Source organism: Calonectris borealis, chromosome 20, assembly GCF_964195595.1.
Source record: "Calonectris borealis chromosome 20, bCalBor7.hap1.2, whole genome shotgun sequence".
In the NCBI taxonomy this organism is placed as follows: Eukaryota; Metazoa; Chordata; class Aves; order Procellariiformes; family Procellariidae; genus Calonectris; species Calonectris borealis.
In genome coordinates, this window is record NC_134331.1 from 8,749,363 (window position 1) to 8,771,918 (window position 22,556).

General features: G+C 45.1%; 1 protein-coding gene across 1 annotated transcript; it reads right to left on the reverse strand.

The window, feature by feature from the left end:
- Positions 1-886: 886 nt before the first annotated feature.
- On the reverse strand, positions 887-18,389 carry LOC142091026 (myosin heavy chain, skeletal muscle, adult). Its single transcript, XM_075169743.1, has 38 exons — positions 18,183-18,389; positions 17,952-18,095; positions 17,711-17,867; positions 15,999-16,026; positions 15,785-15,899; positions 15,500-15,592; positions 15,306-15,369; positions 15,115-15,213; positions 14,905-15,008; positions 14,667-14,805; positions 13,915-14,033; positions 13,669-13,818; positions 12,696-12,866; positions 11,750-12,056; positions 11,581-11,651; positions 10,380-10,467; positions 10,168-10,285; positions 9,715-9,838; positions 8,928-9,064; positions 8,570-8,825; positions 7,313-7,555; positions 6,935-7,111; positions 6,704-6,849; positions 6,526-6,616; positions 6,048-6,437; positions 5,770-5,896; positions 5,486-5,604; positions 4,823-5,019; positions 4,223-4,406; positions 3,971-4,136; positions 3,674-3,798; positions 3,202-3,510; positions 2,898-3,101; positions 2,503-2,628; positions 2,237-2,407; positions 2,046-2,150; positions 1,807-1,902; positions 887-1,173 (listed from the first exon to the last, which is right to left on the reverse strand). The coding sequence occupies exons 1-38, from the start codon at positions 18,387-18,389 to the stop codon at positions 1,018-1,020; spliced, it is 5,823 nt and encodes a 1,940-aa protein (XP_075025844.1). The 3' UTR covers positions 887-1,017.
- Between the last annotated feature and the right edge of the window lie 4,167 nt (positions 18,390-22,556).

Consider the following 22,556-nt stretch of genomic DNA (forward strand, 5'->3'; position numbering starts at 1 on the left):
CTTGCCATAGGCTGGTGAGAGAAGCTCCTGGTTGAGGCCTTGAGTTTCTACAATACCACTAAGGAAAGCACCACACTGAACAGCTGGGCTCTCTCATCAGGAAAGAAGGATTCCCCCAGTCAGGGTAGTGTTTCGGAGGGTAGTGTGCCAGAGACTCAGCTTTTGTGGACACTGATCTCATTTACGGGAATTAAAGGCATTGTCACAGAACTGTCGCCAGCCTTCTCCAGTTTTAGTCCAAGGGGAGGTGATACTCTTCCCAGTCCCCCTATCTAATTAAATTCATGAAGCAAACATAGTGGAGACAAAAGACCACATTCTGTCAGCTTCCCCAGAAACCATAAACTCGATTGGTTATCAGCCCTCCACAAATCTGCCTTGGATGGTGGCCAGCAAAAGGAGCAGCACACACCTGACCTGCTGCACAACTGGAAAGTGCTGAGGTGCTGTGTGGGTAAATATAACATAAGATGTTCTTTTGGACAGAACAGTAGGAAAGCTGACCTGACAGGAGTCACTGTCAGGAATTAGTGTCCTTGGTTTCTCTTCATGTGAAGTTAAATTTCTATTCCTGCCCCAGTCACTAAGTAATAAAGAAGGGATAAGTAGTTAGGAACTAGATGACAGAAAGCGGTTCTCAGAAATCTGGGCTCAAAATCCAAAGAAAAGAATTTGGATAATGTTCAGACTTCAGCAGCAGATGCTAGCACATCAACGGATACACCCTGCAAATCATTTCAAGGTGGTGACAATACAATTCTGTACACAAATTCTGTACAATTCTAGGTACACAAAAGTTATAAGCCAAAGCTGTGCCCAAAAGCTAGCGATGACATAGCCCTAACCAGTAAAAAGAGAAACAAATGAAAACTGGTGCTCACGGTGCGTATGCAAAGGAATCTACATTCTTTATTTTCTAGACATCGACATGGTTACAAAGACTAATTACAGAAGAAAGTGACTGAGAGGTTCACATTTTGTGCAGCCCTCAGGTCACTTTGCTGCCGCATGACATTCTCACTCTTCTTCTTCTATCTTCTTGCTGTGAAACTCCCGGCTCTTCACTCGGAGTTTGTTGACCTGTGACTCTGCAATGTCAGCCCGTTCCTCGGCTTCCTCCAGCTCGTGCTGGATCTTGCGGAACTTGGAGAGGTTGACATTGGACAGCTCCTCCTGTGTGGGGAGAGGGAGTCGGTGGTGAGGAGTCCAGGGCAGGGGTTTCAGTCCTGCTGTGCCTCGGCCTTGCGGGGCTGCAGTTCTTCCTTGGGGGAAGGCACAAACTTCCATCCCCCACCCACCACTGCTTACACATAAGCCTCACACAGACCTCCTCATCCTCCCTTATTCAGGACCCCACTGTGAAAAACTTCACCGCTACCGTGTCATGCGTGAGGAGCAATTTCGTCACGTGGATTTGTCATTTGTGTACTTATTCTCCCACTACTTGCTGCCCAACTAGCAGTGTGATTTATCAGGTTGAGAAAGACCCTGAAGCCTTCTGCTGGTGATCAGCACCAGAGATTCAGGGACTTCAGTTAACTTCAGTCAGTGGATGCGGCCCCTGGGTTTGTTTAGTCTGACCTCCTGTATAAAACAGGCTGCAGAACTTCCCTCAATTCCTCCCCGACAGCTGCAGGGTGCCCAGAACTCAGCAAGGCCTCATGACACGATAGTAAAACGACGTGGCCACGACTGTTGTGTCTTGGGAGTTTCTTTCATGCTCCTTTCCTGGTATTCATACTCATCTCAATGAGTGCGCTGCCCTGATGGAAGGTGGCTCTTGCCCGTTCTCCAAGCAATACTTACAGCCTCCTCAGCTTGTCTCTTGTAGGATTTCACCTTCATTTGCAGCTTGTCCACCAGATCCTGCAGCCTGAGAATATTCTTCCGGTCTTCCTCAGACTAGAGCAGTTGGCAAACAGGAAAGAGAATGAATTCTTGGTTTTCCACCACGTGAGGTTAACAATTCCCCTTGGGGATGGTGTGCACAAAATCTGACTTGCTGTGAGAAAACTCTGTCAGCCCAAGGAGGCCTCCTGCCTTACCTGGTAGGTCAGCTCCTTCACTCTCCTCTCGTACTTGCGCACACCCTTCACGGCTTCAGCGCTGCGCTTCTGCTCTGCATCAACCTCCCCTTCCAGCTCCCGCACCTGCAGTGAGAAGCCCATCTTTGGAGCTTCCCCGGTGGTTACTTACGTGACGTGTTCACTCATGCACGAATACCAGCCCTACGCACTCTGGCCTCCAGCTTCTGGATTTGCTTCTTGCCTCCCTTCAGTGCCAACTGCTCAGCCTCATCCAGACGGTGCTGCAAGTCCTTCACCGTCTGGTCCAGGTTCTTCTTCATCCTCTCCAGGTGGGCGCTGGTGTCCTGCTCCTTCTTCAGCTCTTCTGCCATCATGGCTGCCTGATGAGAGCAAAGGGTCAAAGCCATTTTGGGGCTGGAGACATTTGGGGGAAGAATACATCCCCCATCAGCAATGAAAGGAGTCCCCGACTCACATCCGTGATGGCCTTCTTGGCCTTGTCTTCAGCATTGCGGGCTTCCTGGATCATATCCTCCATTTCACCCTGAATTTGGGTAATGTCCGTTTCCAGCTTCTTCTTGGTGTTGATTAAGCTGGTGTTCTGTGCAACAGGAAAGACATGATTTGTACTGTTAGACCTAATGCCTCTACATCAAGAGTTGAAAGTGTGAGTATTGTTTATGAAAGTCTTTAACGCACGAGTTCTCTTTAGAGCCATAGCAGCAAACCAGACATGGGTGGCTGGCTAGATTGGCCGTATCACAGCATGGTTATTCAAGTGTTTACATAGCAATCACTTACAAGATGCATAGCAACCGTATTCTTTGTTATCCCTTGTTGATGGGATTAATTTCCAGCAGAGTGCCTGACCTGGGTGTGGAGGAGCTGCACACGTTCAGTGGCATCCAGAAGCTCCTGCTCAGCCACTTTCCTCGACCGCTCCGTCTGCTCCAGGGCTGCCCGTAGCTCCTCAACTTCAGCCTGCAGTAGGTTTGCTCTGCGCTCCACCATGGCCACCTGCTCCTTCAGGTCCTCCTGTGTCCTGAGAGCATCGTCCAAGTGTATCTGGGTATCCTGTAAAAGAGACAAGAGAAATTGCAAGGAGACAGCGTGCATTTGGGTGCCAAAGATGTCAGGGATGTCATTTCTCTTTTGGTAGCTTTGCTGAACGGACCTTGAGCACTGCCTGTGTGTTTCTCAGGTTCTTTTGTGCCTCTGCAGCCACGCGGTTGGCATGGCTCAGCTGGATCTCCATTTCATTCAGGTCTCCCTCCATCTTCTTCTTCAGCCGCAGGGCTTCATTCCTGCTCCTGATCTCAGCATCCAGGGTGCTCTGCATGGACTCCACAATTCTGAGGTGGTTTCTCTTCATCTGGTCAATCTCCTCATCTTTCTCTGCTATCTTCCTGTCAATCTCAGACTTCACCTGGTTGAGCTCAAGTTGGAGGCGCAGGATCTTCCCCTCTTCATGTTCTAGGGAGGCCTGGACAAGTCAGCAGGAACAGTGACTTAAACTACTGCTTCCTTGCTACGTAATCTCTTACGCAGTTTAACCTCATGAAATCTAGGCTTGCTTTCCTGCCATCTCTGCAGATAGCCATTCCCTTACTTTCAGTCTGGACACCATTTATTAGCACTGTGTGTACCTCAGCTTCCTCCAGGGAGGCTTGGAGTTCAGTTTTCTCCTGCTCAATCTGCTTCTTGACTTTCTCCAGCTCATGAATCGCCTTTCCTCCCTCGGCAATCTGCTCCGTGAGGTCAGCAATCTCCTCTGTGGGAACAAAGACCAAGGGCATGGTCAGGCACAGAGCAGAATGGGAAGGGCCCTGTCACACCAAGGTGACAGGCATCTTTGCCAACCTGCAGGCACAGACCCGTGTGGAGTGGTGGGTGGTGGTGGAGAGTGAGAAAGGCCTGCCAGGAGCAGAGGGCCAGGGACTTACGCTGCAAGTTCTTGTTCTCACGCTTCAGCGTTTCCAGGTGGTCCAAGGACTCCTCATAGGCATTCTTCATCTTAAAGAGCTCCGTGCTGAGAGAGCGAGACTCCTTCTGGGAGGCTTCCAGCTCAGCCTGTGTTTCCTCATACTTCTGCTTCCATTCTGCCAGGATCTGGAAAGAAACAGGACCTCCGTATGGACGTGGCAATCAGGAGGGGATGCTCTGCCCAGGAACCCCAAGGCTGGAGCCCAAAAGACCTTGTCAAAGTTCTTCTGCTTTTTATCGAGAGCTGCGCAGGCGGCATTTGATCGCTCCACGTCAATCATCAGGTCCTCCACTTCATTCTGCAGCCTCTGCTTTGTCTTTTCCAGAGAGGCACATTTGGCATTCACAGCTTCGACATGTTCCTCTGCATCCTGCAGGCGCTGTGCCAGCTTCTTCCTGGGAGGAGATAAGCACAGCTCCAGGTTAGAGCTTAGAGGGGAGCCAATTTTGTACTGTTCCCGAGAGGGCCGTTGGCCACTTTGGGGGCTTTGAGCCTTGCGCTTTTCACGGTGTTTTTTCTGTTCCAAGATTGCATGCAGCCTAAAGGGTCTATCCCTTCTGTGTCCTAGCACCTACTGAGTATTCGCCCTGTCTTAACCATTCTAGCCCCAAAGGCTGTGTTTGCCCTTCCAACCTAGCTTTTTCCACAGCACACTTTTCCTCTCTCTCCCTCTCTCCCCTTTACCACAAAGACAGTATACCCCTACCTTCGTCACATTCCTGTCCTAACCCACTCTCAGAGACAACAATTTCCAATTTCCCTTGACAGTCTCAGTCTTCTCCAGGCATTCAGCATCCCACTTCCCACGTACTTGGCCTCCTCCAGCTCCTCCGTGCGCTGAATAGCATCTGTCTCGTATTTGGTTCTCCACTGGGCCACTTCGCTGTTGGCCTTGGACAGGGCGCGCTGCAGCTCCCCTTTGGCTTCCTGCTCCTCCTCATATTGTTCCCGGAGCAAGTCACAGTCATGGCGAGCAGACTGCAAGGCGTGGGCCAGGGCATTCTTGGCCTGTGGGGGCATTGGCATTGGTAACCTGAATACTTGTCTTGAGATGCCTCTTGACAGCGAGACTGACAGTGAAATTAGAATGAAACTCTAATTAGGCAACTGCAAAGCTGGGAGCTGATGAAGCCTTCATCAATGTGTTTCGGAGGATCAGGACGTGTTAGTGACAGGTGCTCTGGGGACAGTAATCTGCTGTTTCTGTAAGTGTTTCGACATATGTGTCTGAATCCTGTCTTAGAAGAGCATCATCAGAATGTCATGAAAGCCTTGTGGATTACTTCCTCCAGCATCAAAACCATCATGCTTCCTTCCCTCTCTAGCTTATGAGTTGGGGTATGTGCATTAGTGGTGTTCCCTCCAGTACTACATGTGTTTGGGGAACAACTGTTGAACCGATCTTGGATCAGACAGGATTCTCTAGATGCTTTTAGGAGTGATGTAGGTTGTGGACAGTAGGGTACTTCCAGACCTTTATTTCTTCCTCTAGATGTCTCTTGAGTTCCTCAATCTGTTGGGTAAATCCTTGCTTGCCCCTAGACAGCTGAGAAATCAGAGCATCCTTTTCCTCCACCTGGCGTGAAAATTCACCTGGGAAGGGTAAAATGAAAAAAGGTAACTAAACTATTAATACTATTTGTTCCTGTAAGCACCTGTGCTCAGTAGCTCTGAGACACAAGTTCTCATACTGCACCCTGTGGTATCCTCATGGTGTGCAGGTCCTCCCATTGCACCTTAGGAATGAGGATGTCTCACCTGATTCTGTCTGCAGACGAGCTCTTTGAGTATTGAGGTCATTGATCATGCGCTGATTCTGCTCCTCCTTTGTTTTAATCTCACTCAGCTGGTCTTCCAGAGTGCGGCACATCTTCTCCAGATTTGCCTACATAGCAAAGACAAGGAAGGAAAGGAGATGAACACCTGGACTCTGCCTTATCCTCACAGCAGGGATTTCTTTATGAGCATGTGGCTGGTAGATGGAGCCTATGTGCCATACCGTGACCCTGTGAGCATGTTCTACTGCAATTCCATACCTTGGCTTTAGAGACAGACTCCATGTTACTGGCCAAGTCGTCAATCTCCATCTTCAGCTCACTCTTCTCCTTCTCCAGCTTCTGCTTCACTCGTTGCAGGTTGTCGATCTGCTCCCCAAGCTCAGCTGTGCTGTCCGCATGCTTCTTCCGCAGGGCGGCAGCCGTGGCTTCATGCTGCAGAGTGGCCTCTTCGAGGTCACGGCGCATCTTCTGAAATTCTGCCTCACGCTTCTTGTTCATCTCAATCTGAGCTGCGGTAGCCCCTCCTGCTTCTTCCAGGCGCTCGCTGATCTCCTCTAGCTCCCTCGAGAGGTCAGCCCGATGCTTCTCTGCTTTTGCCCGAGAAGTTCGTTCTGCCTCAATTTCCTCCTCCAGTTCCTCAATACGAGCCTGGGGAACATTACGGACCCCTCACACCCATGCCCTCCTCCTACCTGCCCTGAGGCTGGGTGAAAGAGGAGAAGGAACAGAGACTTGCCTGCAGCTCCTTGATCTTCTTCTGTAATTGCATGCCCAGGGCTTGCTCATCCTCGATTTTGCTCTGGATCTGGCTGATTTCAAAGTCTTTCCTTTGCACAAAACAAACCATGTCAGAGTTCAAAGAATAAAGACAAGTGCACCAGCCCAGCACTCAGGTGCCACACAGCCACACTTACTTCTTCAGTTTCTCATCCAGCTGCTGCTTATCATTTTCCAAATCCATTATGCTGTCATGGGCCAGCTTCAGGTCTCCTTCGAGTTTCCTCTTAGCTCTCTCAAGGTCCATGCGCAGTTTCTTCTCTTGCTCCAGGGACCCTTCCAGCTACAACAAACCAGACCATCAGTGCTCTGCCAGACAGGTTTAACTCCATACCTGTCCTGTTCTTGCTGTATGTCTGTGTGCTTACATCATCCACTTGCTGCTCCAGCTTGGTCTTAGCTTTGGTCAGTGTATTGACTTTGTCCTCTTCTGCCTGCAGGTCGTCCAGTGTCTGCTGATGGGCCTCTTGGAGGGCTTTCTTCTCTTTTGTCAGCTTGGCAATGTTCTCGTCCAGGGCTGCCATCTCCTCTGTGAGGTTTTTCACCTACAAATATGAGCAAGTGTCAAAATTAGGTGGAAAACAGGCCTGCTGGTTCAGTGACCTTTTCACTTTGCAGTACTTAGCCAGGAGTTTCATTTTTCCTTTCACTGCTTATATGAGGCCCAGCTCAAATGTTCCAAAGCCAACATGTCCTGGGGTAGCAGTCTCTTTTTTGACCCCTTATGTGCTTCCTCGTCTGTGTACCTTGTTTTCAGTGGCATGCTTTTCCTTCTCCACTTTGGCCAACGTTAACTCGAGGTCATCAATATCTTTCTTCAGCTCTGAACATTCATCCTCCAGTTTTCTCTTCTTGGCTGTCAGCTCAGCATTAATTTCCTCCTCATCCTCAGCCCTTTCAGTCACCTCCTTAATTTTGGCTTCCAGCTGGATTTTGGTTTTGATGAGCTGGTCACACCTTTCCTCAGCATCAGCCAAGCTATCTGCTTCCTGGTGGGGAGACACAGATTTTTGTGCATGGTAATAGTTTAAAGTTTCTTTGCTCTGTCGTTTGTATCACTAAGTAGGCATGTGTTCAAATGGGGGCTGAACGTGGCCTTCCACTCCAGCAACTGGAAGATCTTGCCCGGTGTCTACTGGGAAACCTTGTCAACTGGAATCAACATTGATTCCAAATTTTTTGTGCCTCTTAAAAATGTCTCACAGAGACGGTAGCTATGAAAATACCTCATGCACCCACAAGCACAACAGAATCGTGGTCAGTTCAGTTACTAGTTTCAGCAGGAGCAAGGGCCTCTAGTCTTTTTTCCTGACAGAAAAAATATTTAGTACCTTTTTCTTTTTAATTGTGTCATCGAGAACTTTATAATATTTAGGAAGTAAAGACTTTTCCATTTTTGAGAATAATGTAGTTGAGAAAAAAATTTATCACTTTTCTACATGCATTAAAATTGCTGCAAGACCAATAGAGTTCCTGCCTTTGCCATCAGCTACCTCTGTGCCTTCTTTCCAGGCCACGCCTAACATTTCCAGTGCTAACTTGTTGACCACTTCATTTGGTGTTAAGAAACTGCCTTTTTCTAATTGGGTTTGAATAAGAAGTATCCATGCTTCTGAAAGTAATCAAGGCATTCTAGTGTAGCTGTAAGTAGGAAAAGTGGGTCCTTCTCAGGTTGCCTTCACTCTCTCAGACAGATATGCTGCTTTGAAAGTTGAGTAGATGGAGATATTTCCCTTCCAGTTCAGAGCTCTCTGCTGTGGATTACGTGTTGGCTAGTGTTACACGGCTCTTTCCTCAGACAGCAGGAATGCTGAGTCTCATGTGGGGCTGCCATGAGACTCACCATGCCCCTGCCAGTGCGTGTTTACTCAGCTTTAGAGTGTGTGATCTAGACTGTTTTCTACTGCACATTAGTCAGCTTCCTGCAGGTCTCTGCTTAGGGTAAGAAGCATTCTGACTGTTTATCGTTCTTTTCCCAGGGACAAATGAACGGTGATACTCACCGCCTGTACTTGGAGCTGCAGGTCATTTTTCTCCTGCAACAGGGCCACCATTTTCTCCTCCAGCTCCTTCCTCTTTGCCTCAGACTTTGCAAGCTCTTCCTTGGTTTTCTCAAATTCTTCCTTCATGTTAGCCATCTCTTTCTCTGATTCTGCACTCTTCAGCAAGGGCTTGATCTTGAAGAACAGCTTCATCCAGGGCCAGTGCTTGACATTCATGAATGCACGAACATTGTACTGGATACAGAAGATGGATTCCCTGAAATGAAATTTACATGGCTATTTCATAGCTTCAGTGTGATGAATTTAAACTTCATTAGTCAAGTACCATGAGAACAAACTAAATACGAGAAATGTCTACCTCCTCTCCACCATTCTCTGATACTCCACTCTCATCAGGAAGCCTCTGCACCTGGCTTGTGTGCGAGTGATGATTTCTGCCAGCTTGTCATCTCTCATCTCCTCCAGGAGTCCCAACAGTCCAGCTTTGAAGAAAACCTTGAGAAAGTAATGTTGCAGCATGTTATTGTGAAGTAGTACAGAATAGAGGCACAAAGTCATTCAGGATCCTGAAGCAGACCTTCACTGCCATGACCAGCCTCACCTTGGGCCCCTTCCCAAACCCTCTGCCCAAGGGCCTATGAGCTTCCTATAAGCTCAGCCCTAAGCATTCAGTCCTTGTCTGAGCCATGTGGAATGAGTTACAGTTTCCTGTTCAGCCACTACCTCAGCCACGCCTGGTCATGGACCCCAGTGAGCTTTACCATGACCTGTGGACTTACTTCCTGGCTTGATGTTAGATCAATCTCATTGCTGTGGATCTGTCCAGGAATTAATGAATAGTGCCTGGGCCTTGTTAACCTACCTATATCTGACCCTGACCAATCTCAAAAACCAAGGCTTTATGGCTTCACCTCAGACCTTCCTTATTGTCACAAACCTGCCTGGTGGTCTGGACTCTTGGTTGAACCTGGCTACCATTTCAGGGTCTTCCCCACTTGCCTTGCTTGGGTACTATGGGGCTGGGCACTTGCTGACTGAGGCCTCTACCCTGCCAGCTCTGTCACTGTGCTGTGCTCCCTGCCCCTGATGGAGCAGCCCCCCCTTACGTCTCCCTGACAAACTTTTAACACAGGTCTTGTTTCTACCTTGGTGTGACCAAATCTGTATTGAGTGTGGTCCACATCAATGGACCCAAGGAGCTTTTCTGAAGCCTTCTTGCTGTCCATGAACTGTCCCTCTGGGATAGCACTTGCATTAAGCACTCTGTATCTGCAGAAGAAAACAGAATATGAAGAAATGCCCATCACCGAAACCACCACTGTGATTGAACCCCACAGCCTTCTCAGACTGTCTCATTGAACTAGTCTCATGCCTGGAGACAGTTCATCCTTTCAGAACAGGATATGGAGTGTGTTTTTACTACTAAGTCTAAGTGCAAGAGAATCCTGATCTCAGCAATGTCATATCATCATGAACTGATGGTGAAACATTTCTATATTACTGCTCAGCACCAATTTAAAGTATAATGTTTCAAGCATATTATGATACTCAGGCTCTTCAGCTCAGTCTGAATGGGGAGAAAGGAAGAGCACTCTTACCTTTGTTTGAAGTCAGCATACAGGACTCTGCTGGGGAATCCTTTCCTGCAAATTCTGATCCCTTCCAGCACGCCATTGCACCGCAGCTGATGCAGCACCAGCTCATGCTCCATGGCACCTAACAAACACCACCATTAGTGACTACCCCACTATTTGACACTCAGGAGAAGAGCTTCTACTGCTCAAGTTTTCCTCCTATTGGATTCCCTTACCAGGTGTTTTTGTTTCATTTGGGATGATGCATCGTACAAAATGGGGGTGAGTGCTTCTCAGGTTAGCCATCAGCTTGTTTAAATTCTCCTGTGAGATCATAAAATGAAGTTTATATTATTAAGCATAAGCACTGGAAGCTTAATAGTGGATGTATCAAACTGAGTGTTTCAGGATGCAGACCTGTCCTCTCTAAAACATTCTGCAGAACTCCCAAAGGGAAACTTGGAAACTGAAGGCTCCCAGATTTTTGGTTTTGAAATTCTTTTGTAGAATAATGGTTAGTATTACTTTTCCTTGATCTTCTTATACAAATACAGAGCTGCCATCTCACAACTTTCCTTCCAGCTGGTATGTCTTGTGGTATTTAGTTGGGCATTTTAAGTGGATGACATGTACTCTTGGCTAAGCGTGGTTAGCATCTGATTTGGCAGGTAAATAAGTTCTTTTTAAATGGATGGAATATTTGTACAGCCCATATAAATTTATTTTTTTAGTAGTAATTCAATCTCCCTAAATATTTCCACCTCAGCCAAATGGAAACCTTGAAAACATAACTGAAAACTGATCTAAAAATTCATTAACTTGACGTAATTTAACGTTCACTCTCTTTCCCCATTGAAATGAAAACGTTGCCTTACAATCTTACAATCTCAAGGCAACTTGTTTGTTTTTGATGTTTGATCTATTATTTTCAGGTTCTACAATGTGTCAATACTGAAAATCTTCATAGATAGGTAAAACAGGTATGGGAAATATCTCTGAAGTCTCCAGAGAAGATTTTCATGAAGTTCAGCTGATTTATTATTCACTTCCAGTCTAAGTAAGTGAACTTCACCCTTTGGAGATTTTTGTAGAATATTCAGAGAAGGCAATAGCAAAATTAACACAGGTGGAAGAAATCAGTCAAAATAAAAGGGTGCAATATCAATAGTTAGTTGGAAAAAAAAGTCTAAGATAATTGCCTAGGGAGTTCCAGGAGGCTGGCAATATAATTCTGTCTCCTGAAATAAAAGGAAGGCCATGCATGCACTGAGATAGAGATTCTGTGATATTCTAAGGGGATAATTCTGTAATTTCCAAGGATGGCAAGAGAAGGATTTACAAGGATGACAAGAGCTATGACCAAAACTGAAACAGACCTTTCAGATTCAGAATAAAATTACTATCCATCTTCAAAGAGATAATGAATTCTGCCCTTACCCGGAAAAGAGCTGAGACAGTCTGGAAAGAAGAACCCTTCTTCTTGCCACCCTTCTTGCCACCACCAGCCTCTGCAAAATTGAAGAAAATGAGCAGATGTCTTTATCATTGCCTTTGAGATTCCCCTTTGTACAGTATAAATGCATGGAACACATTTTACAGAGCTTACCTGCTTCCCCACCATAGGCGGCAAAGAGTAAAGCCAGTGTCTTCACGGATGATTTCTGGTACAAGCCAATGACAGTTTCGTTCAAGGGGTCCTTGTTCTTCTCAAGCCAGCCAGAGATGTTGTAGTCCACCGTACCAGCATAGTGCACCAGAGAGAAGTGGGCCTCAGCCTTGCCTTTGGCAGGCTTGGGCTTCTGGAAGTTGTTGGACTTGCCCAGATGCTGGTCGTAGAGCTTGTTCTTGAAAGAGGTGTCAGTTGCCTTGGGGAACATGCACTCCTCTTCCAGGATGGAGAAGATGCCCATGGGCTGGAAGGTACCACAAGAAGTGACAGAGAAAGATGCTAATGATGTGAACCATGTGCTACAAATTGTTCCAGTGGTACCAGTGTGTTGCTGGTAGCATCTCAGCCTGGATAAGGGCCCAAGTTTGTCAGGAGTTGTTTTCAGCTAGGGAGCTTATTTTTGCCTTCTTTCAGCCTGTCTTCATGGAACTGATAAGAACATTTCTCCGGTTCAGGTTAGAATTGGGAGTAGAATTGGAGGGAGACACAGTAAACAGAAAAATAATTGGGTAAATAGCTACAAGAGACCTAGTTGTTTTGGGAAGTCAGGAGAGACGATATTTATTTCCCAAATTTGTGTGTGGAGTTCTGATTTGAATCTTCATAGGGAAAAGGAAAGGAGACTGACTCCAGTTTGTTTTAAAGAAATCTGTTGGTGGGCGACCAGGCTACCTTCCCCATGCTTGAAGACCAGGTAATGCAGGATTGATGACACAGATTTGCATTTCCTAATTTCTCTTCCCTAGACTAAAACAAATTTCAGTGCAAAATATTGTGTTTAACTGACACTGAATGCCTGGCCATGAGTTCTTTCTGAGCTGAATCTGGCTCAGAAATGTCACAGAATTCCAAAATACATCGCACACATTTATGGAAAAGGTACCTTCTCAATGAGCTCAATGCAGGCAGCCAGGTCCATCCCAAAGTCAATGAACTCCCATTCAATTCCTTCCTTCTTGTACTCCTCCTGCTCCAGCACGAACATGTGGTGGTTGAAGAACTGTTGCAGTTTCTCATTGGTGAAGTTGATGCACAGCTGCTCAAAGCTGTTGAACTGCCCAAAGCAAGGAGGGAGAGGTGCACAGGTTCTCAAGGTGTGGCAAAAACCACAGGTTTTTTCTAGCATTCTCTTAATGCTGTTTGAACTTCCCCAGCTGAAACACCACTCCTAACTCTACTGTAACAGCCTGTGTTTCTTCAGCAGGACTTCTATTGTAAAACTGTCCTTGAAGAATTGTATTATTATTTTTGAAATCAAGCTAAAAGTAACAGTTCTTTTTTACTGTGCTACTCAAAAGCAAATACTTCAGTAACCTTAGCTGAAGCATCGTGTAGGTGTGTCAGCTCTCTGACCTTCAGCTCACTGAAGAGAAACCTCTTCAGTGTCCCACCCAAGAATTTCTCTGCCCTCAGATCAACAATTCGGGGGTTTCTCTGCTCTGGCACAGAAGTCCTAGCATCATCACTGCATTCACAACACAGGAAACATGCTGTGAACTTTCCCATAGCACTACCCTTTCCTTGGCTCTTCCAAGAGCATCCAGACTTTTGGCTGATATCTGTGTGAGCCTTATTCCTAGAGCTGTCTCTTTGTTTGCAAAGCCTTTGCAAAGCTCAAGGGCCTCTGAGACAATTTGTCAGAAAGCAGAGCTTTCTTCTACCTGTTGACAATGTTAGAATCAAAGGGTTTGTTAGTAAAGCCATTTGAGGGTGCTACTGGACAGAGAAGAGGTGTTCCTAGAAAACTGCAGATGAGAAGGGTAAACTTCTGAATCTTCTTAAAAAGTGTGTTTCTGAGTCCTCATGACCCCTCCCTGGCCCTCCCTTGACTATGGTGCCAAATTCTTGTTCCGTACATCAAAGATCTCAAAGCCAGCAATGTCCAGGACACCAATGAAGTACTGTCTGGGTTGCTTGGTATCCAGCTGTTGGTTGATGCGAACAACCATCCACAAGAACATCTTTTCATAGACAGCTTTTGCCAGGGCACCAACTGCATTGTTCACCTAAAGCAGAGAAGAAAGGACCAGAGTTACCTCCTAGAGTCAGAGAAGAATCCTCAAGTACTCTTTCAAGCCATTTTCAAACTATCTCCTATTTACCTGTTCCACAGTTTGACCTTTGGTCACATATTCATTCCCAACCTTGACTCGGGGATAACACAGGGCTTTGAGCAATTCAGCTGAGTTCAGGCCCATCAGGTAGGCAGCCTTGTCAGCCACTAAAGAGGGGAGAGAGAGAGAAGCATTTATCTTTGGACAATGGTTAAAATTTGTTCAGTATGTGAACAACTCTGCTGTTCATCTTCTAGAAATGGAAAAACATTGGTCTGGTCTCATAGAGAAGGTCTGGCAGGAGTGTAAATTCTGGAAGCTAATGATGGCCTTTGAAAGCAAGAACAGGTATGGTTTGGGTAGGAATAGCTTGAACCTGGAAGTTCCCAGAAGAACCCCAAAAGCCTCTGGGAATACATGATGCATGCATGCAGCACATTCTTTTTCTGTGGAAAGTGGATTTCTGCATAGCAAAGAATGCAGGATTTAATTTACCAAGAATATCATTGCACATCATGGTGACTTAGTGGTTGAAGGTTTTACAGAGAGAGAGAGATCCTGTGTTGAGGTTCCCCCTTTCAGGCTGTGTGTGTTTGGGGAGTATGCATTGGATAAAATAATGGTATTTCCCATGATCAGGGAAGCACCTCTGTAGTTAGGTAGAAAATGAAAAAAGATGCTTTTCCTCAGTGTTTTATGTGGTGACTCAGGCCAACAAAGGCCTGTCTTTGGAGGCTAACATATCACCTCTGCAAACAGGGACGTTCTTTGAAAAAGTCAGTTGCTGAATTTGCTGATACCTTCTGTGCCATCTGGCTCTGCCTGCTCCTCTCGTTGCTTCTGCTTGAACTTCAAGTTCCCGTAGTGCATGACAGCCCCTGTCAGCTTGTAGATGGCAGTCTTTTCATCAGCAGTGAAGCCCAGGATGTCAATGGCACTCTGCAGTTGAAACAATGAATTAAAATATGTGTCCTTAGTAGGTCACATACATCACCTTCGAGACATGTACAGTAGGTAACTTTTTGCTGAGTTACTTACATCTGTAGCCATGAGCTCCTCCTGGTCATCAATACTGGGAACAGTGACCTCACCTTGACTCACATAGTGGAAATCAAAAGGATTGGTGGTAATGAGGAGCATGTCTGAAAGCAGGAAGAGGCAAGGCACAGGCTTAGTTTTGCCAACCAGGTAATAGAGGGACCTGTTGCTCAGTGGCCATCCTCAAAAAGACATAATGATCCTTCCTACCAATTAGCTCTGGCTTCTTGTTGGACATGATTTGATAAAATATGTGGTAGCTTCTTTCTGCCTTGAGCTGGAAAGTGACTCTCGACTTCTCCAGCAGATCTGGCAAGGAAGGTAGAAAGAGTTAGGCACAGGAACGCACATGGAGGTGGGAATTTGGGAAGGAAGGGGATCAGGCCGGGAGAGTCTCTTACAGGTTTCAATGTCAGCAGAAGCCAGTTTGCCTGTGGCTCCAAAGTGGATTCTGATGAATTTACCCTGTTAAGGAGTAGAGGCAGCATTTCAGCCTGGATGGGTTCTTTTGACATCTCCTTTACGTGGAATACTACTAGGGCCATCACTTATCTTGTAATGAGAGGGAGAGATTCTGTCCAAAGCAACAACTTACAAAGCGTGAGGAGTTATCATTCCTCACGGTCTTGGCGTTTCCAAAGGCCTCCAGCAGCGGGTTAGCGCTGATGATTTGATCCTCAAGCGTTCCCTGCAGGACAATAATTATTGCTCGTTATCCTTTCCAAATATCATGTCAGGAAGAGAGAAAAGCATTGATTCAAGCTAGTATCTATCAATGAATGATTTAATCCTCAAGCATTCCCTGGTAATTATTCAGTTACAGTGCTTAGCTGATATGGCAATTACATGCCAAGTGTTCAGTCTGTTCTTCCTGACTCACCTGCATTTTGCCAGACTGCTGCTCCTCCTTCTTCTTCTCCCCACTCGCTGCAATTGTTGCAAAGTACTGGATGACACGCTTTGTGTTCACAGTCTTCCCTGCACCGGATTCTCCGCTGTCAAACCAAAGAGAGAGGCATAGAGCGTATGGTCAGGCAGGAGGTCCCCCTGGCACCAGGCAGCCCCACAGAGACCCGAGCAGGGGGTGTACATACGTGATCAGGATTGACTGGTTCTCGCGATCTGTTTAAGTGGCAGAAACAAAGATGTTGTTACGGCATTTTTGAGTAATATAGAACACAATGTGATAAATACAAGCAGTGCTTTTAGAGAGCCTATGTATTATATGGAGAGGGCTGGAGTTATCAAAGTTTGGGTTTCTTCAATGTTTTTTTCACATCTGAGGTATTCATTTAAACTCCCTTTTTGGTCATTGAAATAGGACATTTCTTCTTAATTTAACCTATTTCTCATATCAATCTCTGTATGAAATGAATAGTGATGCAAGAACGCCTGTTACTTTCCAGTGACTTTAAGAAGTCTGGAGGATTATCTTCCTCAGAGAAGTCTGTTATAGACATTGGAAAGTTTTGGTATGAAAGAACTCCCTGTAGAATCCACAGAGATTAATATCAAATTTCTTGTGTGCCTTTTGAAGGTCCCAGCAAGTATAACTAACTGCTTATACATCAGTGAGTCCTCAAACAATCTGAGATCAGTTTATACTTGTTTCCCTTTAACAAAGTACCCTTTAAGAAGACTGATTAATTAGGTCTCATCTCTAAGTAGCAAGGGGTTGTAGCCACTAACTGTATGGGTCAAAAGAATTCTGATCTCCCCCTTACCTAACTCATTTGTAGAAGTGTAGAGATTTAATCAATGTTTAAAACGTTTAAACAGGATCTTTTTTTTTCCTTTTCTTATTTTTCCTTTTCACTAGTGAATTCAAAGGAACTAACTCGTTCTGAGGTGGGAAAGAATGTGGTGTTCTTGTTGTTTTGGGTTTTTTTGTTTCAGATTGTTTCTGCTCTTTTTTTGCTTATTTCTGTATTTACAAGTCTGTTTTTAAAGGCACTAACTAAGAGAAGGAAGAGAGAAGATAGCAAATGTGAAAAAAAAAAGCTAAACTACTAGTTATTCATGAACCTGCTCCAGTGTTAAAAGTGGAAGTGGAAAAGGAGGGAAAAAACCATTCAAATTATCATTCTATTTTTATTCAATATTCAGGGACTTTTTTTAACAGTCAACATTATTATTCTGTGATGTTCAGTAATGCCCTTGTGGAATCGCGAAACAACTGTAGATGTATGACCATCAAATCATTTATTCCCTTCTGCATATTGCAGTTTTCTGCACAGAATTCTAGTCCTTTCTGGTCAAGTAACTTTTGTGCCTAATAAGCAAATCCAGAATACAGGGGTATTAACTAACAGCTAATTTGAAATGAAAGCATTTATCTTTGTTTCCAGAGGGTGCAACTTTGCTGGGATTCTGGCTCTTGTTCTTTCCCAAGAAGTTGTAAATATCAGAATAACACTTGAAATCAGATCATTTTCTTTTTCAAACAATGTCTTCATGAAGCCAAACCAGCTAGAAATTAACCTACAATACAGTTTTGGGAGAGACTAATTAAATTGTTCAGAGCTCTATTAATATTTTCTATCACATTTTGAGCAAATCAGATCTCAATAATAGGTAGAGAATTTTTGTTTCACCTCATTATTCTTCACTGTAACTTTTTCAGTGCTCTTGTTTGCATGCTATCAGTTAGAGTTTTTAAAATCATTAGGACAGAACTGTGCCTCATGCATAACGTCAGCAACTGTTAAAATAAGTTAATTAAAGGCTCATGCTGAGGTTTACATCTCTACACATACAAATACTTTTTTTAAAAAAACAAATGTTATATTGCCATGAAGATGCTCACCAGTTAGCATGAACTGATAGGCATTGTCAGAGATGGAGAAGATGTGTGGAGGGGCCTCCTGGCGCTTCTTGCCTCGGTAGGCCAACACCACCTCCGGGTTGTACACCGGCAGCCACTTGTAGGGGTTGACAGTGACACAGAAGAGACCCGAGTAGGTCTGCGAGGAAGGGAGACAGCACGTTGGCTTCCACCTAGCCAGCTCCTCTGAACTACCCAAAGGAAGACTGCTGCTGGTACTTACGTAGATCATCCAGGCTGCATAACGCTCTTTGAGGTTGTACAGCACAGCGGGTTCGTGGAGGTGGGTCATCATGGCCATGTCCTCAATTTTATCGTACTTGGGAGGGTTCATAGAGAAGATTTGATCTTCCTTCACAGTCAGGGTCTGTCAGATGAAGAGAGAGATGCATGTATGTCAGCTAAGAGCTGAGACTGGGAATTGCACAGTTTTTAAGCCTTGGTTTTTACCCACCTCTCCTGCTTCAGACTTGACAGTGACCTTCCCTGATTCTTTGCTCTGGATTGTCCCTTTCACAAAGGATTCCTTAGGATGCACCACAAAGACTGACGTCTTGGCATCAAAAGGCTTGTTTTGGGCCTCGATTCTCTCCTTTTCTGACTTTCGGAGATAAGGAGCTGCCTCCCCAAAGGCGGCCATCTCAGCATCTGGAGAGGACATGGTTGCACTTATACAGGAGGCACAGCCAGCAGAGTACTCTGTAGGAAAGAAGATATGCTGAGTCAGTGAGTGAACAGCTGTATGTGGAAGAGAGGAAATCTCTTGCACATTGATCTCTTCAGATATTTAGGTAGGTATAAACAAGTAAAAAGTTGGATTTAAACTTCCCAGTCTTGGCTGAAAATACTTGTATACTTTTCTGAAACTAATCTTTAGACATCTAGCTATGTAACAAAGCATAGAAAATTTCTTTAGTGTTGCAGTGTTGTAATACAGTTTAGCAGTATTACTTCATCTTTGTGGACTCTGGTGAATTTGGATGTTGCCACAGCAGAGACTTCGTATTAAATAAGTCTGATTTTTTTTCAAATGCTACCTGAGAGTCTCTGAGAGACTTCCTTGTCTGATAGCAAATAGTGGCTTTTCACCGAAAAATTTACTTGCTATGGAAAATTAATCTTGCATTATGACCGATATAAATGTCCCTATTGCTTGTTCTGCTTTCTAGAAATATTAAACTGTTGGTTTTCTTCCTGTTTGTAAAAGTTGGTAAATTTTGGTATTAATTCTGGTGGCAGAGGCTGGAAGTCAGTCAATGCTGTTTGAAAACATAACAACTCATTTTGTGTTGCACAGATATCCAGAGCTAATATATAAGCTGAAGGAAAAATTCTGTCTTCAGCCTTAGAATAAAATCCCTGGTGATAGACACAGTCCCTGATAGAAATGGATATCCAAGGCTTATAGGAAGTTAAATGGAATAAAATATGCTTTGCCCAGAAGTTCACAGCAGCCATACACTTACCTTGAAATTTTCTGTCAAGACTGGGCACAGCACTCCCAAGAGACTTTTATAGTGTCTGGTATGCAGATGCTCTGCATGTTTCCTTTTACTTCAGTCAAAATATATTTTGGCAAACCATGTTTGGAAAAACATTGTCTGGCAAACTTAACTAACGGCATAATTGTCATTTGATTTGACTAGATATATTTAGAAGTGTTTTACATCTTACCATGCCTGTAGATACATTTCCTATAAATAGTCTGACAGGGCTATTAATAAGGGAATCTTGACTAGTCAAGGCACTTAAAGAACTTGGATGTAGAATTTATAGGTTCCTCTACTGTCTCTACTGATAACTTGATCTTTGACCCAGGCGAGATTCTTTGGCATTTCTGTACTGGAACTATCCCAGACGTAAAATGGGAATAATACAATGTATCTTGTTCACATGGTCCTGTGAATTTAGGCATTACTTTTACAGCATTAGAAAATCTACAAAAGACAAATCATGACTAAATGTCATTCAGTAATTCATTATATGTTATACTGAAAAGTGGAAAAACAGACACGTGATCCAGGACTTTGACTGCAATAGCGCTAGATACAGAGGGAATCCAAGAGACAGCAAGTCAGAATATAAGTTCAAGTTTGGACACACAGTTTGTGCCTAGAGTGTGAAAGGTGACTCCTCAGCTGTAAGAAGAAATAAATATCTATGCGAGCAAATCTGCACTTGATATTTTGCAGAAATTGAAAAATTCAAAATGTACCTACTAGCAGAATGTTCACTATTGCTGTAGTCAGTCATAACTGGTATTAGAGAAAAGTCTTACCTAGTCTTAAACAAACAAATTACTCATGGTACCTCATACCTAAAAAAAGAAAATTATACTACTTTTTTTCAAAACATTTCGGGTTTTAAAATATTCAGTGCTTTTGTTAAAGAGCTGATCTAGAAGAAATGTGTAATATTTAATGACTAGCACTTTTATTAATGGGGAAGTTATTCATAGTCAAAGTTATTTCTGTTTCTCAAACTTTATTAAATATACTCTAAGGGTTAAGAGACACAAACATGCCAAAGTAACCTAGACCAGGAAGTACCTTCAACCCCAAATATATGCATACTCAACAAATATACAATGACACTTCCCATTTCGCCTTATACAAACAAGAAGTGTTAACATGCCTTAAAGACCTTAAGTCCGTGTCTCCAATATGCATGTGTCCATTGTCAAATATATCAAGCAATGTCATCAACCAAGTCAGGAAGCAGGGGAGGTCCCTGTAGCCCTTCACTACCTACAACTCCAAAAAAGCACCCCTCCATCCAAACACGACTCCACACACAGTCACACACAGAGCATACAGTCTGAGATGCTCTGCTCTCTGATACATCCTCAGCCCAGCACGCCCATCCCGTCACAAATATCTTGCACGTTTACACATTCATACAGTTCCAGCAACAAAAGAACAAAAGCTATCAACACAGTGCTGCCTATACCAGAACATGAGGGGTGGTAGGCAGTCCTGTACAATGCTGGTACTCTGAGAAAGGGGGAATTTGCCGGTAGTCCTGGAGAGTGACTGATCTAGTTCTAGGAAAAGGGCACTGTCACCTGAGCTGCTTTAAACATGGTCAGATCTAAACACGCTCTTCTCCTGATCATTGGCATTTTGGTTATTAAAAGAGCTCAGTGGGTAAAGCTCGGTGAATAACACAGGGGCAAAATCAGGAAAATGATGCCTGCGATCCAAGGTAATATCCAGCATCTAGCACTGGCCTGTGCATGAAGAGCTTGTTCCAAGGAGGGCTCTGGCACTGCAGCACCCATTTTTTTGGAGTTCAAACTCAGAGCTCACCCCCTGGGCTCCCTGCCCCGCTGGGCATGGGGAGGCTGATGGAAACGCCCTGTGCCCTGCCCAGGAGGAGCCCAGAAACAACCAGCAGGAAACAGTGAGCGCAGGGGTGCATCTGAAGTCCTGCCTCTCTGGGCAATCTCTGACTCCCATGGACATGCAGAAGTTAGAGGACAGAATCATAGAATGGTTTGGATTGGAAGGGACCTTAAAAGGAGCATCTAGTGCAACACCCCTGCTGTGGGCAGGGATATCTTTGACTAAATCAGGTTGCTCAAAGCCCCATCCAACCTGAGCTTGAACACTTCCAATGGTGGGTCATTCCCAAACTCTGGGGCCAATCTGTTCCAGTGTCTCAGCAGCCTCTTCTTAAAAAGTGTCTTCCTTATATCCAACCAGAATCTACCCTCTTCAGTTTAAAACCTCTGCCCCTTGTCCTGTCGCTACAGGCTTTGGTAAAAAGTCTTTCTCCATCTTTCTTGTAAGCCTCCTTTATATATTGAAAGGCTGCTATAAGGTCTCCGCAGAACCTTCTCATCTCCAGGCTGAACAGGCCCAACTCTCTCAGCCTTTCTTCGTAGCAGAGATGTTCCAGTCCTTGGACCATTTCTGTGGCCCTCCTCTGCACCTGCTCGAGCAGGTCCATGTCTTTCTTGTACTGGTGGCCCCCAAGCTGGATACAGTACTCCAGGTGGGGTCTCATGAGGGCAGAGTAGAAGGGGAGAATCACCTCTCTCTGCAGGGCTGCTCTCCATCCAGTCATCCCCTGGTAGATACTGGTAGTGGGGATTGCCCTGACCCAGGTGCAGGACCTTGCATTTGGCCTTGTTGAACTTCATCAGGTTCACATGGACTCACTTTTCAAGCCCATCAAGGTCCCTCTGGATGGCATCCCTTCCCACTGCTGGATCGACTGCAACACTCAGCTTGGTGTCATCTGCAAACTTGCTGAGGGTGCACTCACTCCTACCGTGTATAGAATCATAAAATAGAATCATAGCATGGTTTGGGTTGGAAGGGACCTTAGAGACCATCCAGCTCCAATCCCCCTGCCATGGGCAGGGATACCTTCCACTAGATCAGGTTGCTCAAAGCCTCATCCAACCTGGCGTTGAACACTTCCAGGGAAGGGACATTCACAACTTCTCTGGGCAACCCGTTCCAGTGTCTCACCACCCTCACAGTAAAGAATTTCTTCCTAATATTGAATGGAAATCCACCCTCTTTCCATTTAAAACCGTTACCCCTCATCCTATCACTACACTCCGTGATAATGGGTCCCTCCCCATCTTTCCTGTAGGTGCCCTTTAAGTACTGGAAGGCTGCTATAAGGTCTGCCCAGAGCCTTCTCTTCTCTAGGCTAAACAACCCCAACTCTTTCAGCCTGTCCTCATAGGGGAGGTACTCCAGCCCCCTGATCATCTTTGTGGCCCTCCTCTGGACCCACTCGAGCAGGTCCATGTCTTTCTTATGCGGGGAGCCCCAAAGCTGAACACAGTTCTCCAGGTGGGGTCTCACGAGAG